Genomic DNA, 20,904 nt, shown 5'->3' with positions numbered 1-20,904 from the left:
AAAATATTTATAAACTATTATATATATATATATAAATAAAAAAAAGAATATAAATATATATAATATATATATATATATATATAATATATACATATATATATATATATATAATATATATATATAATATATATATATATATATATTATATATAATATATATATATATATAATATATAATATAAATATATATATATATATAGATATATATATATAATAATAATAAAATATGTATGTTAATAGAATATTCAGTGTGGTGTGTGTTTGTGGGCTGTCAGTTTGTTCTGCAGTCTGTTTGTCTGTTTGTGAAGTTGTCCCTCAGTCTGTTTGGTGCCCTGTGAGCTGCCGGGTGTAACTGTCCTTCGGTGCTCGGTTGTGAACAATTGCCTGGGGGTGGTGGCGGCCACGCACCGCTTATGACCAGCAGTGGTGGTCACCGTCTTCAGCATCCGTCCACTCTCGCACCAGCCACGCATTCTGTGGTAGCCAGTGCCTCTGGCGTGCCCTCAGCCAGGGTGGGTGCCGCCTGTCAGAACGTCTGCCCTACGCTGTGGGGCGGTGCAGTTCTGGGATGTTGCGGTGATGCAACGGAGGATGCGATTTCCTGATATGTTGGGGGAAATACAGATTTGAGGAGTCTGCAGCGTGGTCCATGTGATGTGAGGTGTGCTCTCCCATCGAGGTCCTGTCACATCACGCCTGAGAGCTCCTGCCTGCTGCGTTGTCTGAGATGTGAGCTCTCGACTCTCCTCCGCTTCCCATCTCCTCCCTGGTCTCTTTGTCGCTGAGAGGACGGGAGGCCTCTCTGCCCCCCTTGTGTCTGGTGATCCAAACCTCTCCCTGTAGGCTGTCTCGTGTGTCGGCGGTGATCAGCCCTCCTCCCCTGCTGGTCACAGCAAGCCAGATCGTTGTGAGTGATGCATGGCCGCAGTGGTGGGGTGTACAGGGATGGCAGGAGGAGAGAGGGGGTGCCGCTGGAGGGGAGGAGAGGGCTCAAGGGAGGTCCCAGGAGGCCTGAGGTGGTCCTCACCTCTCCCCTACAGCCTGTCCAGGCTCACCGAAGTCCGTATCCCAGAGCATGGTGCGGCAGGGCAGAGAGTGTGTCCAGAACAACGAGCGAGCTGTACAGTGCAGGCAGCAGAGGGGTGCTGCCGAGTTCCACAGCACAACAGTTCTGCTCCAGGAGGGAAAGGTGGGTGGCAGGTGTGGTGTGGGTCCCTGTGGTGCCGAGCAAATTGGCCTGGATCTGTTCCATGGCAAATAAATTGCACCCAGGAATGGATGTGCAACATGACAACCCAGCTCCCTCTCCAACAGACAAGCAATCGAGGTGAGAAATCGTCTGAGGGGCTACGGGTCTCCAGTCATTCAGGTGTTGGGGACAGGCACAATGGTGGACATCTTGAAGCTCTCAGAAACAACACTCAACAGGACAGAGTTGAAGATGAACAACAGAGAAGCCAACTGGTCTGCTGCTGCCTGCTGGCGCTGGCCTCGCTGGTCCGGACCTGCTGCTGCTGGGAGGGCGCGCTGCGCACCGGCGCTCAGCGCCGCTCGGCCTCCTCGATGATCAGCAGGCTGGTCCCGGCCCGCGGCGCGGGCGGCGCTGCGGCGGCGGCTGCCCGGAACCCCGCGGAAGAATGTAGAGAGCTCGCCTGGAGAAGCTGAGGTTCTCTTCACCTCTGGTTCTCCTCTTCTCCCTCTCACCTCTGGGTAGCCCTCCCACCCTCCTCACCACACCTCTCTCGAGCTCTCCACCACCTCCTTCCTCTTGTTCCTGTCCTCAGATGTGGAGCCGATGGTGGAGGATCTTGAGCGGCTCTTTGTATTCCGCGATTATTCCGAGTCGTTAAGGCGTGGCGATGCGGAGTGCAGCGCGAACATCGCCATTTATCCACGCACAGTTTCTGGGGGATAACCCGAACGACTGGTGGGAGGAACAACGTCATCTATGCATTCTTGGTGAACCCGGTGACTGAGCTGCGTGCGGACGTGACTGTTGTTGTTCGCCGACCTGAACAAACAACATATCATCCCAGTCCAAATAGCATAGACTGTATTTGCACTTCGACCAGGTGCACTTCCTTCACACAGCGCTGCCTTGCTGCTGTTTGCTGCTGCCTGTAGCGGGGGTTGGAGGATGGGGGAGGTGGTGGCGGTGGGTGGAGGAGGAGGGTGGATCGGAATCCCGGAGTCCGGGTAGTGTCAGTGGTCTGGCTCCGCCCCCCTCGTTGCTTTTTTGTGGTGGTAAAACAAAAGGAACTTTCTTTCTTCAGGTCTTTGAAGTCCCCCCCCACAAAAGCAGCCTCGGGTGCCTTGTGCTCCTGCTCGCTCTTCCGTAGAGTCCTCCTTTTCCTTCAGTGTGCTAGCTTTAGCTTGAGGCGGAACAGCAGGCAGTTGACTACTGACTGCTGTACCCAGGTAGCCAGAATGAATGAGACACAAGAGCATTAGGTACTCCAGGTCCGGGGAACAGAACGACTTGAGAGTATGTACATGACTTTGGTTGCACCAAGATCTGTTTATCATGTTGCTCATGAACTCACTGGAGGGGTTCAGAGGAGCACACAAGTCATCCTTGCATTTAACCCTGTCCAAGCAGAAGACCAATCACATCAAATGGAAGGTGCTCGAATCTTCTCGGCTGTCTCTTTCAATTCAGCAAGAGATTTGTTTGCAATTTACTGTGACATCCGAAGTATTGATCTCGATGTTGATAGCAGCACGGGGGTCAGTTTGTGGAACTGTAATATGTGAATGTGCACAAATGTCTTATCTTTCATAAGCAGATTTGCTGAGCTATGGAAGTCCTCCATTGAGGTTGTGATACAATCAATTTTAATCTGGAACTCTGATATTTAAATCAATATTTGGTGAAATATGTCTTTGAACTCTGCTGAGCCATAAAGTCTGTCAGTGTCTTCGCTCAACATGACCTTTAGCCTCTGAAGGAGGAGGAATGCAATAGAAAAAACAGTTTAGCAATATAATTCAGGCTTACAATGACTGGTTAGCACAACTCATCAAATAGATCATCCAAACAATTCAATTTCATTGAATGTTGATTTCACTCAGGTTCACAACTATATGCTATGTCAAAAAACAAACTAAATATGCTACTCCTGAAATCCTAAATTAATATATTGTCCCCAAATCCAAGCACACTTACCCCTGTTGCTTTGTTTGACAGAAAAATATCTTGGCAACTTTTGCAGCTTTAAAGCTCACTAATGACTTAATGTGCTGAGTTTTTATCTGGTGTTGCCAGCAGTTTGGATTTTTCACTTATCAAGTAAAATATCTCAACATGTACCAGACCAATGCAGCCACGGTGCCAACACACGACATCTTAGAGTGATCCTTTGACACTTTTTCTAGGTCCCACAGCTGCTTGATATTTGGAGTTACCACGTGTTCTGATAGCATTTGGATGGATTACAATGAAATGTGGTTCAGACATTCATGTTGCTCTCAGAAAGAATGGTCATAACTTTGGCGTATGACTGAATGCAGACAGAACTGATTATTGTGTTTGGCAAAATGGTAACAGGACGAGAGCTTTTCTACTCTTTCTTCTGACTACATGTCATCATTCACCCATTTATATACTGATGCCAAGGGCTACCATGCACGGTGTCACCTGCCCATCAGGACTACCAAAGCATTCATATACCCAGGAACAGCCTGCAGGAGCAATTTGGTGTTCAATGCCTTGCCTAAGGAGATATCAACACTCTGCAGAGCTAGACGAGATCAAAATGCCGATCCTCTTGTTTGAAGGACGAACCCGCTCTACTTTTGAGCCACAGGCGAGCCACAGTCCTTTTCAGCTCCGTATCCAGTCATTTTTACCCATTCCAATTGAATGTGAAGGATTTAAATCGTATTACAATCCCAATTGTTTCTATATACCATTCAAACATTGTGTTTTATTGAGGAACACTTACATTACAGAAGCTAAAGATGCTCTAACTTCTGTTTCATTGCGACATTAAGACTGACTGATAGGACTTCAGCAGCCAATGTGTTTTCATGCGTTTCTCCTGACCCATATTGATTCATTCGGTCTCTATTGTACCACATACTGTGTCCTCCCTTCTTGTATAACATGAAATGCTCCTGAAAGGGAAGTACAGCTTTCTGCCCATTCCAATATCCCATTGCCAAGATCTGACTGTTATTTATGGTTGTAATGATTACACTGACTTCACTGCTACGACCAGTGGCATAATGAATCATTCATAACTTCAGTGGGGGTTCAATCGATTGGGGAGAATGTGATGGGAAAAGGGTTTGATGCATGATCTGATTAAGACATGGTTGTGTGCTTACAGGACATGTGTCCATCCAGAAGGGAAATGGACTGAATGGATACATCTCAAATGTTTGTGTTGGGTTTTGAGCCACCAGGGACGGAATATTCTGTGGTTTAGGGCGCCTGTTCGTCACTGTGCTCACTGGATGCCAGGGTAATATGACATTCTGCAGACCCTTATTGGTGCGACAGACTCATTGCAGCTTTAACAAATATACTATATCTTTGTAAATTCACCGTTTTTGTTAGTATACCACTCAAGCACTTGATAACAGCGATACTTTTCCTTGAAATGTTTTAGGATTAAGATATATTTATTGTTTCAGGTTGTGGTAAAATCCTCGAGTCACCATTTAGAATAAAGTGACACAATACATATGATGAAACAACAAAGCCAAGCTGACATTATTTGCAGGTGTCGGTCACATCGGGGAGCCATGTATCTCAATTTAACCTATTTTCAGGAAGGAATGACACGATTTATAACAGCAATGAAAATCAAACATTTGAAAATGTTTTCCAGGTCTTTCGACAACACATCAAGTGATTTGTTTAATACCCTACTAGATACTTTTCATGATATTCTAATATTTAGACATAGGATATTTGAGTTTTCTTGTTGGAACGTTGATATATGGGAAAGAGACAGCTGTACAACACATGTGTATGTGTAGCACTGATCTAAGAGTTGAACACCTTGGCTGCATTATATCACACAGTGACATATATTGTATCTTGCCGATGAGCATATGCGTTTGATAGGCCAACAACAGCCTCTGTACGTCAGTAGGCTGTGCTAGCAATTGGTTTTGTTACTGCCGTTATCTTGACATCACAAGTTAATTATTTTGTTATCTTGAGAAAGGGAGATAATCCGATTTTTATCTTGAAAAGACATAAAGGTTGTTTCCTATTATTATTTGTGATGTTTATCAGAGCTCAGGAGCAGAATGCCAGTGTTCATTGATGACTGCGGTCATGCTGAGGTCAAATCAGCTGTCGCTAAAGTTAAAGTGTTTTGAATATACTGACACTCAGGGTAAATGCATTTAAACAGTCCAGATCAAGCTGACCCTTGCCTGTAAAGCCTTCTCGATGTAAAAAGTATAGACAGACTTTGTCAAGTAAATGGAAGAATACACGTTCGATTACGTCTGGTTTTCAAAATGAGCTGTTCACAAAGCAAAATAGATATATGGAAACAAGATATGTTGCATAATACTTGTTTTCATCTGTATGTAGTCAGAGATGTATTCACTGAAATGTATCAGTCATTATTTTATTTATGTTTTTATTTCCAGAATCTCAAAAATAAAGGATTAAAGACTCACAGAATGCATTGGTATTTTAAATTTGAATTCCTAAGGAATACAGGGAACTGTTTTATACTTTTTGTAAATATAATCCAATAAATATTATAAATTAAATGTACACTTTTATTGTACCCAATGTGTCACAGAAGCGTAATGCCCACCCTCCGGTTCCCCCTCAGGTAAAGACAGATAGCTCCTCGCCATTGGCTCAGTCGTCGCCATTTTTAGAGCCGTACGTAAAGCCAATAGATATCCTCTGAATATCGTATTGAGTGTCCAACTTTCAAAAGATTGTAAAGATGTTTATCTGCATGTGATTCGATACATCATAGAAATATGAATGAAAATGAGTGTAAAACACAGCGGCTTGCTCTGAAATATAAGTAAAGGTGCTGCATCAAACTGAACTGAACAAATGTTTGTGCGAAATAATAAAAAGCCAAATTGTATTAAATGAATGGTCACAAGTAAGTGTTTTGAACATTTGTGTCCTGACTATTGATTAGTGTATGCTGTTTCTCGGTTCTAAGAACCAACGGCAACTTGGAGCTGTCATTCACTCCACTGTACAGCCGAACAACAAACGCTCAGCATATTTAAAATCCAATGAGACACTCGGCCCTGAGTGGCTTATTGCGTAAGTACTCTCTCTGATCAATCAAGCAGGCCATGTTTTTAGCGTATATGTTTCATTCTCAGAGAGTTCTCTGTCTGTTGGGATCGTTACGCTTCAACAAATCCTTGGGGTAAGTAGAGAAGGTGGCGACGGCTGCGAGTGCTGTGGTCACTGTGTGTCCACTGTCATTTGATCAGATTGATGAAGTGCTGATGGATTTCTCTCTTGAGTGATCACGGCTCTCTGGCTCCCGGTACGGCAGAATAAAGGACTGTAACCATATGCAGTGTATTCACTCACATATACACACAAGACTGCCCAGCTTTTTAAGAGCTTATTTACAGTGCCAAGAAAAAGAATGAACTCTTTGGAATTACTTGCATTTATTTATGAATTGGTCCTTAAATATATATAGTCTGATCTTCAAGTTACTACAATGAACTAATAAGACAAATTTGGGATGCACCGATAGCATTTGTTTTTAAAGACCAATTACAATATACTCAGTTAGTACTCAGTTTCAGTGATGACTTTAAAAACATGTTACGTTTTCATCAGATGTTCTTCACTTCATAAATGGAACATTAAATGTACAACATGCTGCTGTTGCCGATTACAAAACAGAGCATGGTTTACAGTAGGGATGTTAATAATTAACCATCTAACAATGCTATCAGTTAAAGAGTTAAAGGATTATAAAAAATGTATACAACTCAAGAGTTTTTGAAAGCTAGCTCACCTTATGGTCGCCTGTCCGACCTTGTAGCTTAACGGCTTGTACGGCTAAAATGTTGGCCACAGTATTGGAACCGATAGCGGTATCGGGACATGGCAGGACCCCATGGAGAACTCTGTTCAAAAGGAAACCCATCGCTGCACACTTGAAGTTCTTTAAAGAGCATCTATCGACAACTTCCAATCATTGAGGGGAGGATGAATTAGTCCAAGTCTATGTCAGTTGGAAACTCTATGTAAATGTGCTTCGCCAAAGAAAATTCACCTTTTCAGTGGTCAAGCCCCGACCCCAACCAAAAATAAATGCTGAGGAACTAAAACAGTTTTGTAAGGAGGAATGGGCCAACATTTTCTTTGAGCCGTGTTCAGGTCTGATCTGCAGCTCCCGGAAGTGTTTGAGTGAGGTCATTGCTGCCAGAAGAGCTTCAACCAGATATTAAATACAATAATTCTACAGCACTGTGCTTATTTATTTGGTGTGTTCAGTAAATACTGTACACTTTTTATTAACTTAAGTCTTTTGTGTTTGTCTATACCTGTAGATTTAATGAAGATCAGGTAACATTTTATGACCAAATAAAGCAGAAAATGCTGTAATTCCAAAAGGTTCAGACTCCTTTTATTAGCACTCTGTTATATCATTTTTTTGTAGATAAATTCAGTTTCTAAAGGTCGAACTTTTTTCATTATCTGTTCAGCCACGAAGGTTGGCGCAAACAAGCTGCCTGCTGTTTCTCGTCAATAAATTGCAAGATCATAGCAAAACAGAGCTTTAGCACCAGTTCAATCATAAACAGGTTGAGCTTTGGGTTAGACAATGGGTTAGGGAGTTGAAGTGAGGCACTCGCAGCTATTACTATCGCTGGATGCTATTTGGTTGAGAACCCTGTTAGCCAAGACTTACTATCTCCTTCGGGAACGTAGAAAATCAACGTGAGAAAGCTTTAGCTGGTTTCATTAATGATTTTGTAGGCCAATATCAAAAATGAACTTGTGGCCATGACCACACTGTTGGTTCTTTTTGTTGTTGTCTGTGGTTGGTTGTCTCAATGACTAAGCTATTGGTGACTCATGACATGTTTTTCTGGGAAATTATGTTGGTATACTAATAATAGTTGTTTGTAGTTGCTGCCTGTATTATATTCAATGGCAAGTCATAGTTGTTCAAGTCATACATGCTAACATCTCAAACTGCATGCAGATCGGACATAGTAGAGGTTGTGGTGGATGGTAGGAAAACAAAGTGTAGGACTTTGACCCCACAACTGGGGTTTGCATTCTGAGAGCAGCCTATAGTTAGGTTTAGGCAACCAAAGCACTTTAACCCTCCTGTTACCTTCGGGTCAATTTGACCCCATTCAATGTTTAATGTCGGTGTTCTTTCGGGTCAATCTGACCCCAGGCTGTTTTTCACTGTGTCAAACATATAAGAAATATCCACTTTTTTTATATATTTAAAGGGCTATTTAGGTAGTCAACAAACAAACATAAAGTACCTCACACTTAAACTTGGAAAACAATATTAATTATAATAATTTTCTGGAGGTTTTAATTGCTGGGGTCAAATTGACCCCAAGGGTAAAATATGTCAGTAAATGTAAAGGTAACAGGAAGGTTAAACATTGAATGGGGTCAAATTGACCCTAAGGCAACAGGAGGGTTAAGAGAAGATTAGGTAACGATCATGGTTGCAGTTAAATGTTAATGAAGCAATCCACAAACGTCACATCTCTGTCATTCTTACAAAAATATTGCCTATATGTAATTCAATTCAGTTTATTTTATACAGCCCAAGATCGCAAATGACAAATTGGCCTCAAAGGGCTTAATGTAAGCATAACACATTGGTACATGCAACCATGGCAGGAAAACAAATGAAATACTTTGATAGTGACCATTTTGCAGATATGTTCACTGTCACAGTAAAACAGCTCTCTGAGTCCTGTGTTCCCTGTACACATCCATTTGTTCAGAGTTATTATGTCCTGCACCGGTAAACATAACTCAGGGCTTCTACTTTACTTTCCATAAATGTGATGTCGTTGTGGACCGAGCCATGTGGCTTGAACACTGTTTCTGTTCTGTAAAAATATAATGGGGCAATGCAGTCAACTACCGGTAACTATTTTAATATCACAGTAATCAGGCGGTTTGCATTATCATAGTGTTCATGATTGCATGTGAATGTCTCGAAAGATTTTTTTGGCGGGGGGGGGGATTTAAAAACGATTCCAAGTCCTAACACAAGACTAACTCTAATTAAGATGAGAACAAGCTTTGGAAGATTTTCTTTTATCCTCATCTCACTTATTCTGCTTCATTTCCATATCTCCGTGTCCATACAGACAAGCGAGCAGCTTTCTCATTAGACTCCATGTGTATTCATATTCAAACTCACCTACTTAGACAGTCACCTCTCTTACACCGATTCACCTTTCTGCAGTGATTCATCTCCATTTTTACAGGCCAGATTCCTTTCAATTGAACCGCTGAAAATCTCAGCAGGAATACAGCGTTTCTCGTCTGTGAACGGACCCATTCCGAACGCTCAGCTTTCCAATTATAGTACACCCCGCTTAACTGATGCTTATTAATTCCTTCAAACTCATTATGGCAAGCAAAATAGAACTCTCCCATGAGATGAATACTAATGAAAGAAGAAACCTATCGACAGTGCTGCTGCTGCTGTCAGAGGTCTTTCTGTTTAGATGTTTGCTTTTAGCTCCAGCACACATCCAAAATAAATTCACCTGGGGAAAAAAGCATTTCTAAAGAATCCATTGGTGAATTAACTGTCAGGAAGCATTGATCAGAATCAGCCTGTCCTTTGGTAAACGCTCGTGGCAGGAAGAACCAGCAGTACTCGTGCAATGGTGTGTATGGATTACGTCTAGCCTTCAAGAGGGTTCTCCAGTGCTTGTAGTTGGAGTAAATAAAGTTCCCCTGACGGACACTCAGCAAGCAGGGCCAGGCCATAGGGCTAACCCAAACAAAACACGTCAATCTCTCACCGTTGCTCCCCACCGCTCCCCGAGGGCTTGATTGATTGATTCGCCGGCCAATCAGAGTACATTGATCTCAGTACCCGACCCCCCCCACCCTCAACTCCCCAGGCCTCTTCTCAGTCTATTCATCTGCTGGGCAAGAGCTGTGGAGACCCACACTCTTAAGCACATCTCTGTGGCTTTCTAAAGAAAGCGCTTTACAGTGCCTCATATTGTTATTCAGGCCTCCCTTGATCCAGTTACTATTGCCATCATGAAGCTCTTTCCTTTATAGTAATAACATTAAAAGCTTGCTTAGTTCCAGCCATCCATTTTTCCATCCCTTATATTCTGCTTATCTGGGGCTGGTTCTAGGAAGCAGCAGTCATCGCAGGGTATTCCAGACATCCTTGTCTCTAGCAACGTTTTCCAGCTCCTCCTGGGGGAACTCCAGATGTCCCCAGGCCAGAACAGATATCAAATATTTTCTGTTCTGGGTCTACCCCAGAGCCTCATAATGGTTGGACTTGCCCTGCAAATCTTTAAAAGGAAAGGTCTAGTAGGAATACTTATCAGATGTCTTCCCCAACCAAGCTCCCGCTGGATGTCTGACCTCCTCACCCTTGCTCTCATACTTTCGTCACAATCCTGAGCGTACGATCAGAAGTTATGGTCTTAACGTAGCTGGACTGGTAAATCCAGAGATATGTCTTCTGGCTCTGTTCTCATGCTACATTTTACTTTCACTTATGAACTAGATACTTGAACGATCTCGCTTGTGGCAGTGACTCACTCCCAAACTTTGAGGCACAAGCCACCATTTTCCGGCACTGTGGACTCCAACTTGTATGTACTGACTCTCTCTGTTACTGCTTCACACCAGTTAAAAAAGAAAAGTTGGACATGAAAACAAAAGGAGAGCAGTGTAGCACCTCTGTCGTAACAGTGTAGCAAAAAACTAACAAACAGAATATTTACAGTGTTCCAATGATGATTTCTAAACTTTATCTACAGTTATCTACAACTATTTGTACGCGAGTGATGAACTGGCAGTATCGAAATGGATCCATACAGTGGACACTTTTTTATGATAATAACGATTTAAATAATAAAATACATTCGTATTGTACAGTCCATTCTTTCTGAGTTACATTTCCCTTTGTTTCTAGCTACTCATGCTAGCCAATGCAACCGTTGTAGTATCCCTGGTGGACTGTAAACCAAAAGGCAAGAATGAATACATAGAGTTGTGGAGTAAGGTGACAGCGACCTCTTTTTGTTATTCTTCTATTTGTATAGTATCCCCTGTATACTAAATCTCTGCTCTTTTGATTAATAAATAATGAAGAAGTGTAAAATAACATATCGCCATGGGTTGGCTCTTCCTCCTGTCCTCCCTATTGGTTTGAATCACCAGCTGCCACTGTGCAAAACACTACAGGACCCTGATTAAACATGTGTGGATTAATTAGTCAACCACTGAAATGTTCTGAATATAGTACGGCTCTGACAATGATGGCTGAGACTCTTTGGTGTGTAAGAGCCATCCACTATTGGGACAATGTCTGAATTGGAATATTATTTAGTGCACAACTTGCCCCCCTAGGTGCACCTCTGCTTAGGTTACAGGTGAGTTGGTGCTTTGATGGACGTTTCTTTGGTCACAAATCTTCAGCTGCCACCAAGAAAAACTAAAGGTGTAATTTATTCCACCAAATAATTTGAATTGAGCTAACAGAAGACTAAAACAGCCATCACTCAATTTGTCTATACACCACACAGTCCTAAAAAGAGGTCTAATCAGCCAGATTAGCTGCAAACACCTCAGTGGGTGTTCAAAGGATTTAATAAGCGGTTATTGAGCATAATACGAGGGTTTTGCAGTATTATCGAATCGAGATGATCTAACTGGTGACAAATAAAGGAAAACACGAGATTCTTAGAATAGATGTTGAAATTCTGAAAAATGATGACAGATATTTTGAATAGCTCGAGTTGCAAAGGACTCTAATGTATAATACTGAAATTATTGTGATATTGTTATATCATTTAAATGGTAACAATGAATTGTAGAGTGCTCATAAAAGGCATTTACACTTTTAGATAGTATCAACTATATATTATTATGTATAGGCCTTTAGTGTTCCATTATTGTGTGGTGATAACCAAAGGGAGCTATATGCTTAACCGATAGTCCCTACGATAATGTATTTAAAACATTACAGTTTATGTTGCTTCCAGGGCTCACTGAATCCTCTAGCGGCCAGAGACAAAAGGCATTTAGGGATTTAAATATTCCTATTTTCTATTGCGGCCTGCACTCTAAGAATGGACCTATTCCGTGGTTCCCATTCGTGTTGTTGGGGACATATCTGTTTGTTGTGCTAGGTCGTTCAGAATGCGTGGCCCTTCGGATTGGGACGATGGCCTGGCTCCCGGTGCCCGATGTGCTGCAGGGAAAGAGTTTGGTTGTAATGTTCGTACATAAAGCATTCAGCATCCAAGCTGATCTGAAGTCAATGACCCACAGCCTATAAAGTCACACTGAGGATGACATTCTGAAGTCTGATCTGCCAAGAAGCTTCGCCATTTTTTCTAAACAGAGTACCGTTCACTCATTTACTCAAAGTTATTCTTTTGACGAGTATTTAGTAAAGTAATGCATTTACGTTTTTAATGTGTAATGAATAAGTGATGAATGCTACTTGCTCAACGCTGTTCACAAGGACTGATCCTAAGGGCTCGATCGCACCAGACGCGACTCTAAAAAACGCAGCCGCACCAAAAACGCCTTGTCAAAAACCTGCCGTGCAAAACAACGCAGTGCACCTGTGGAGCGGACCTGCGTGCGCAACCAACCGTTGATTTTGGGTTCAAGATATTTAAAAAAAAGAAAGGAAAGAGTTCGGCGAACACCACCATCTATTCCATGAGTTGTGTCTCGATGGCGAGGCTTTCAGTTTCACTTCCGACCGAGCAGAAGTCAGTTTGAGTAGGATTATAAAGCTCCTCGTCATTAAATACCGCTAATATGAGGTTCTCCTCGGGAAAACAGGAAGGAAAGCCTCCTGCTTGATTCCATTGGCTGCATTGGCCGAGTGTGACATTGATGAGCTGTGCGCCGCCTTGCGCTTAAAGTTGAGAATATTTTAACTTTTAACCGCGCCTGAAAAACGCAAAAAGAACGCGCCGCGTGGCATTTAAAAGGCGCGTCTGAAAGTCGCGCCGTACCATAGGGAATCAATGGTTTTGCGGGCTACGCGTTTTTGAGAGGCGCGTCTGGTGTGATCGAGCCCTAAGGAAGTGTGTGCAGTTGATATGCCTCTCTCTCTCTCTCTCTTATTTATAATAATCGAACACCTACAATAACAACTTTTCAATGATTTCCATTGTAACGACACACAATTGACTGGTCAAGCATCTTTTAATAGATCACTAATCATTTTCTTGTCTTTCTTTGACAGGGGGGATATTTGAGTCCATTGAAAGCAGTCCGTCAGGAGCTGAGGAACTAGCCTTTAAATTTGCTTTAAACACAATCAACAGGAACAGAACCCTTCTGCCAAACACCACGCTCACCTACGACATCCAAAGGATTAACATATATGACAGCTTTGAAGCCTCCAGGAAAGGTATTTGTGTTTTTGCTGTTGGCATGCTCTTGGGTGCTAGTGTGTGTTTGTGTTTATATGGCGCCTGTGAATGTGTGTGTGCACATACGCTATGCCATAGCTGCTTTGCATTGTAAATGTATTCCCCCGTTCGAGGCTTGTGAGCTGCAGTGGTTTAGATTGTGACAATTATAATCAGGCGAGGGAGAAATGGCTGAGTACTTCAAATGTAAACAGAGAGAATTGATTGGTTCCAGGTAATGACTCAGCGGCAGTAATTCAAAGACCGGTTTGGCCCCCAGAGACAGCCAATAAAGTGCTATAATCTATCAGTTGTGTGTGTGCATCAAGCTGACATTTCAAGTCTCTTATCAATTACGGGCCATTATATTCTGCATCAGTGATTTAGCCAACTCCCTTAAAAAGGTGATTAGAATACACGGTCGAGCTAATACAAAGACAGTGCTGTTGTTTGTATGTCTCCCGAACACAATTTCATGAAGGTAAGCTTAAATCGGTCATACCTTTTGCCTCAGTGCTTCAGCTTCAGCTTTCTATTGTGTACATGCAATGTAGTAACGGTTGTGTAATCAACATTAAAAACATGCATGGAATGCATGACCAAAATAAAGTATGGTCAGCCAGTGAGGAATTTAATGATTATGTTACACATCTATGCTTTTTAATTTGTAGTCTAACTTATTATTTTTCTCTTCATCTTGGCGAGTACGTAATTTATATCAAAAGGGTTTCCTGATTTCCTGGGGTTATTCGATAGTTTCCTGATTTTCAACATATCCACGTCAAAACCAAATCAAAACTTTCCCTCTTTTGTGAATTCCTGCATGTGGCTCTAAGGCTCTAAAAATACAATTCAGTTAACATTTAATTATCATTGACTTTATTACTATATACCTTTTAATTAGATATTAATGAAGGCTCGCAACTGCAGCCTCTGAACACTAATATGCAATCTGTCTCAGTTTAATAGAATGACATCTCATTTGAATTACTTCCCTTAACAAACTGCGTTTTGGTTTTCAAAGAGAAAATGTCACATATCACTTCGAAGAGGTTGTTCTTAACAGACTGATCGAAGCTCACTTCAGCTCATTTCTGATTGCGAAGCTATACCGATAGCGAAGTTCAAGCTCTAGCAAAAGTTATTAGTTCTTTGTAATATTGATTTCCTACATTTTATTTTTTATTTATTTTATTTTTTAAATTGATTTAACCAGAAAATGCCTCATTGAGATTAAAAATCTCCTTTACAAGAGCGTCCTGGCCAAGACAGCAGCAGTAGCACATTACACAAAGTTTCAGACAATACAACATAAAACAATGACAGACAATATAAAAATAAAAATGCTGTGATCTTTTTAGATCACAGCATGATTAAAACCAAAACTCAGACTCAAGTCATCATAATCCAGTTCACACAGGTGCACATACCTCAGTCAAAGAAAACATCTACAACCAAATGGCATTCATTTGCCTAATGATTATTAATACCAATAATTAATACAAATGCACTACAGCAGTCAGTTTGGGAGGGGGAAACTTCTCTAATTGTATGAGAGTATCGGAGAAAATAACTCTACTTCTCTCTTGATTTATTCCCTCAATAAACATTGTAAACATCTCTAGTTTCAGGTCTTCTTCAATACAGCATGATGTTGATTTCCTAAATAATGGTCCTTAGAGACTCAATGGAGATTTAGGGCACAAGGGAAGAATTTTCACAGTCTCAGGCGCTCTGCATGTTTTACCTGTTGGCACAATACTCTTTTTTTGTTGGGCTCTGCACATTGGATTTGCTGAACAAAAAGGAATATCCATTGACCATATTCTATACATCTGTATGCTCTTAAAGATGTATACAGACCTTATTTACATCATCTACTATAGTTTGGTGGGGATCATAGCATTGGTAATCAATAATATATGCAGCATCACAGTAAGAGAAAGCTAACTTGTCAAATATTTCCCCTCTTTAGCCTGTGACCAGCTCTCTCTGGGGGTGGCAGCCATCTTTGGTCCCTCTCACAGTTCCTCGGCCAATGCGGTCCAGTCCATTTGCAATGCCCTGGGGGTGCCACACATCCAGACCAAGTGGAAGCACCAAGTATCGGACAACAGAGACATCTTCTACGTTAGCCTCTTTCCAGACTTCTCTTCCCTCAGTCGGGCCATCCTGGATCTGGTCCACTTCTACAAGTGGAAGACGGTCACGGTGGTTTACGATGACAGCACTGGTAAGACCACAAATATTCCTCTACTTTTAACACATTTGTTTTCATCCCATCCGTCTAACTTGTCAAATAGTTTTTAATAACCAAAAATTATCAAAATGACTCTCTTATTCATCAACATTATTGGCACTTCAAGATTCAAGATTCAAGATTCAAGATGTTTTATTTACAATAAAAACAACACAATATTTACAGTACAATGTGTGTGTGTGTGTGTGCCTAAGAGGGTTCACAGTCCTGATGGCCTGAGGAAAGAAACCTGGTTCTGCACCTCCTGGTGTACAAGTCCTGCAGGGTGGGTGAGTTTCAATAGTGTGCTCAGCCGAAAACCAGGCTGTGATGCTTCCTGTCAGGACGCTCTACAGCTCCAGCCTCAGCTGCCTGAGGTGAAAGTCCACAATCAGCTGAGGGTGAGGGTGTGTCTGCCCACCCTGACCACAAGTCCAGGATCCAAGCATACAGGGGGTGTTCAGTCCCAGCTCAATCAGCTGCTGAACTATAATCAATGAACAGCAGTCTCACATAGCCCCCTCTGGCTGTCCAGATGAGAGTGTGGTGTGCAGTACCTGGGAGACAGCATCATCTCCATGGAGGAAGGGACTCAGCCAGGAGAGGTTGAATATTGTGGTGAACACTGAGCTAGCTGGTTAGATATGCCATCTGGACCTGCAGCTTTCCTGGTGTTCACCTAGAACTCACCGGCTATGCTAACGATCTGTGATTCGCAAACGGGCGCTCACAGCTTCACGGATGGATCTATCAACCCACGGCTTTATTGCCTACCGCCAAAAACGCTGACGCCACGCCCCGCCCTCGTCACGCTTCCCCGTGCTATCCTTTTTGTTACTCCGGTAGCAGGAGGAAATGAACGTTTTCCCTCTGGTAGTACACGAATGTGCTGAGGTTTGCCCTTTAAGTCCCCAGCCACCACCACAGCGCGTCGGGATACTTGTTCTGATGCGGTCCGACGCCCGGGTGTCGCTTGTGTGGTATGTAGAGCGGCTGTCCGTTGGAATCTGATCCTGCCCTAACATCATCCAGCTTATTTAGTCTGTTCCACCCCCGCTTCTCGATGTTTTTTTTCGTGCTCTCGCAGTAGCGGCTCCACTGTTATCGATGAAAAGTGGACAAAAAGTGCTGCTATGCTGTGTTTAGCCCGATGTTTTGTGGCAAAGAAAATATTAAAATAAACACAAAAAAACTAAAAAAAAGCGCACAGAGCGCTGACAGCGGCGGCGTCTGGACACAGCCGCGCCATCTTGCGATGGATGACAAATTAGAATTTCCTGGATTTCAGGATTTTTTCTTCCGATTATTCTACAATTTTAATAAGGATCATTCGTCAAGGAAACATTTATAACTTAGTTTTTGTGTCAACGTCTGGTAGGTCAGGTTTCATTTTCACTGGAATAATATGGGTCGACTGTGGTTCAGTGGTTAGCAGGTCTGCCTTTCAATCAAGAGGTTGGCGGTTCAATCCCCATCCTAGTCGATGTGTCCCTGAGCAAGACACTTAGCCCTTAATTGCTCCCTGTAGCCATGTCTACGGTGCATGAAAAGTGTCTTTGAGTATTTTAAAAGCTGCTATATAAATTAATAATATGCTGATTGAGCCAACTGCCTTAAGAAAACAAATGCAACAAAAATCCTGCATGATTATGTGTAAAAGGAACATGAACATAGAGAGCATACAAGTTACAGACATGTGGTGGTATACATACATTTTGAGTGTCACTCTCCATGAGACAATGTATAAGGAAGTTAGGCAACCCAAAAATGGTGGCTCTGGCAAAGGTCGAATGACTGTTGTGTGTGACCTGTAGAGAGTCAAGGTGAAATCTCAGCAGTAAGAGAACATTTTTCCAAATCTCACTGGCACTGACTAGTGTAATAATGCGATTACTATTACTAAAAATACAGCAATGGAACGTAACCTTGATCAACAGTATCTCATGTGGTTCACTACATTTGTCTGACCTGCTTTGCGACACATTTTCTGAGTAATGTCATAGCCTTAGTTATTTAATATATCTGACTTTCACAGGTTTTAGTGAACCATCAACTAGCGCTTTGAGCTAATTGTTAATGTCAGCATGGCAAAGTGCTCCGAGTGCTTACGATTATCAAGTAGAATGTTTGCTTTATCTTCACCATCTTAGTTGAATGTATTAACATGCTCAAATTGGCCAACTATTGCAAAATGCAAATTACATCTGAGGATGACGATACTCTTGCAGTTATTTTGGTCACAAACCAAAGTATTGCAAAGTTGCAAGTTCTGTTTTCACCTGATGATGGGGCAAGATAAAGGGTCAGACGATCACAATCCATCCTTATTGGAAATTAATAATTCATGCCAATGCATTCTGCAGTCAAACATTTAATGTCAACCAGATGGTGGCGCTGGAGAGAGAATCAGGGAATCACAAAAGTCAGGACTCATCATCCTGAACCATGTGAACTGTTTGGATATTTAGTCTGGACAAAATCGATTGACCAACCTTATCTTGCACAGCAGCTCGATTCTCTTGATGTCACGAGATAACGCAAGCATTACGGAATCACATATCACATGAAAATCCATCTTGTCAGACTTTAAGTAATGCGTAGGTGTCCAGTAGGCCAGAGTGTGGACCAGTCAGCATCCTGTGACGAGCTAATGGCAGCAACGGGCGTAGCTTTGGTGTGTGTGTGTGAGGCAAAGATGCTGCAAGAGCATTGGTTATATATCAGAGGAGGATAAAGAGAATACCTCTTTATGGACAGAAGAGCAAAAAACGGCACTGAATGCTTTTCTCCCTCGAAAAGATGTTTTTGCTCCACCGAGACAGATGCCTGTTTCTAATTACGGTTCTCAGATGGTTCTGTGTAGCAAACAATCTGGCGGGTCAAGATATGACCAACCTTCAGACTGACTAAATGATATTCCCATATTTATATTTCCATGGCACTAAGGCTAAAGATAGCTTTATTTAAAGGCCACATGCTTCACTGAACATCTTACCACATTTATGGCCATTTCATATATAACAAAACACATGGAACACAAGATGATAAATTTGCATCACCATTATTGGTCAGCTGTTTTACTTGTGTTAACATGCACATCCATTGTTACAGAATTAGTGAATACTGTGTTTCTTCCATATGCTTCTGTCTTTTTTTGATTTTATTTCAAGACTAATCAGAATCAGAATCAGTTTTATTGGCCAAGTAAATTTGCACAGACAAGGAATTTGACTTGGTAAAGTGACTTTCCATGTGCTTACACAAAATATACATTACAAGACAATACAATACAAAACAGAACTGTCACGCCGACGTCACAGGTAGCGAGGTGCAGGAGCTCATGTGCAGAGGAATCGAGGAGTCAGTGTAAATAAACAAAAAGGCGCTCTTTAATGAGGCAAACGTTTCCAGACAAAAAACAACAAAGTCCAAAGAGGGGCAGGCAGAGAATCGGGGTTCAGGGCAGGCAGGCAGGCAGGGTCGAAACAGGCAGGATCAGATACGACAGACAGGACGACGGAAAAAAGACAACAATCCAGCAACAGACAAGGGAAAGAGTGGCACAATATATAGGAGGGAAAACAGGTGTACGACATGACAGTAACGAGACGAGAGTGGCTGAGGACAGGTGCAGGGAATGAAACGATCAAGGAGACAGGAGAGGCTGAGGGCAGGTGAAGGGGATGAAACGATCAAAGAGACAGGAGAGGCTGAGGGCAGGTGAAGGGGATGAAACGATCAAGGTTAACAGAGAAGACACAGTAGACACCGAGGAGACAGAGTAGAAAGAGTAGACACAGAGTACACACAGAACAGACCCTTACAAGAACAGTGCAGTACAAAACAAACAGTGCAAAACAGTGCAACAGTCTAGGAAGATAAAGAAAGTGACTTAAGAAAGTATATACAAGTGTGCGAGAAGTGCAGGGTTAAAAATATAAATATATATATGCTACAGTGAGTTAGCTGTTGAATAGCAGACTGAGGTTTATTCCCCGGGTTTAGCCGAGTATCATTACCATTGTAGATGTTCCATAATTCATGTAAGTCAGAGAGCTTGTGAGGTTGCAGTTCACATGCTTTCCTTGTTACTCAGGGAAGCGGACCTTGCTATTATTGCAGTCCAGGTCACAAGGCGACAAATAAGCCAGCAGGCTTGGTACATGTACCATATGCCAGGGGTCAGGGAGTGTGCCAGCCTGAAGACAGGCTGCCAGGCCTCCCAGAGCTCCATCCAACTGACACACTGGGACACGTTTGGCCTAGATCACAGCACTGCAGTGTGTGTTCACTGTGTTTAGCATTTAGGTCAGCTAAACTCTGCTTTATGAAGTCATATGCTAATTACATCTTTGTTACAGAATGAACCGCTCAGCAGTAAATAGATTGTCTTAACACCGGCATCAAGCATTAGAATAACCCGATTATGATGGTTCTATATGAGCTACATATACACGACCATCAAAGAGAAGATTGTATATTACTATACAGTTATTCTTAATACGAAATCAGATGAAATCATAAAGGCTCACCGGAAAACTCTTTTAAGTAAGACTCCAGCAGTTGGAGCTCCGGCAGCAGGTGGAGCGCTCCGTATGGGGGCATCGGCATCTCTTCCTCCAGCCAGGAGAAGAGCTGTGTCTCTCACTCCACCGGTCCCCCCTGGTGGGAGGCAACACCGACACCAAGCTGCTGGAGACCAAGGCTGGAATAATGGGACAGTTTGGAGTCACGGGAGAACCAGAACCAGGACTGGGGAGACTAATAGACCCCGATGAAGTACAATTAAAAGTTTTCTCAAAGGAATCTACTGCTCCCTTTTGTAAACAGTCACCACTGAAATCTGGAAAGTTTATCATTGAAGCTTTTTGTACATTTTTCCAATGATGTTTCTGAAGGTCAACCTTCGAGCGCCACACCCTAAGATTGTTTTTCTTTATTTTCACAAGTGTAGCCTTCAGCCCAAACTGATGCTAACTCAAGTGACATCACTTAAGAGATTGTATCAGGGTTCACACAGCTCCACCTGGAGACTTCAAATAATCTATTACTTATATGCACATATGCTGTAAA

At 42.3% G+C, this 20,904-nt stretch overlaps 1 protein-coding gene across 2 annotated transcripts in view; it reads left to right on the top strand.

Annotated features, from left to right (window-relative positions):
- grik2 (glutamate receptor, ionotropic, kainate 2) overlaps positions 1 to 20,904 on the top strand; it is a 260,814-nt gene that overhangs the window by 61,329 nt on the left and 178,581 nt on the right. Inside the window, exons 2-3 of one of the 2 annotated variants that reach the window (XM_056434478.1) lie at positions 13,424 to 13,591; positions 15,568 to 15,825. In XM_056434478.1, coding sequence (XP_056290453.1) covers positions 13,424 to 13,591; positions 15,568 to 15,825 — 426 coding nt within the window. Of the gene's footprint in view, positions 1 to 13,423; positions 13,592 to 15,567; positions 15,827 to 20,904 lie in introns of both variants that reach the window. The other variant, XM_056434479.1, reaches the window with a different exon arrangement.

The sequence above is a fragment of the Pseudoliparis swirei genome, chromosome 16 (genome assembly GCF_029220125.1).
Source record: "Pseudoliparis swirei isolate HS2019 ecotype Mariana Trench chromosome 16, NWPU_hadal_v1, whole genome shotgun sequence".
NCBI lineage: Eukaryota > Metazoa > Chordata > Actinopteri > Perciformes > Liparidae > Pseudoliparis > Pseudoliparis swirei.
The sequence above is the reverse complement of the archived record's forward strand: the minus strand, read 5'-3'. Positions and strand labels throughout refer to the sequence as shown.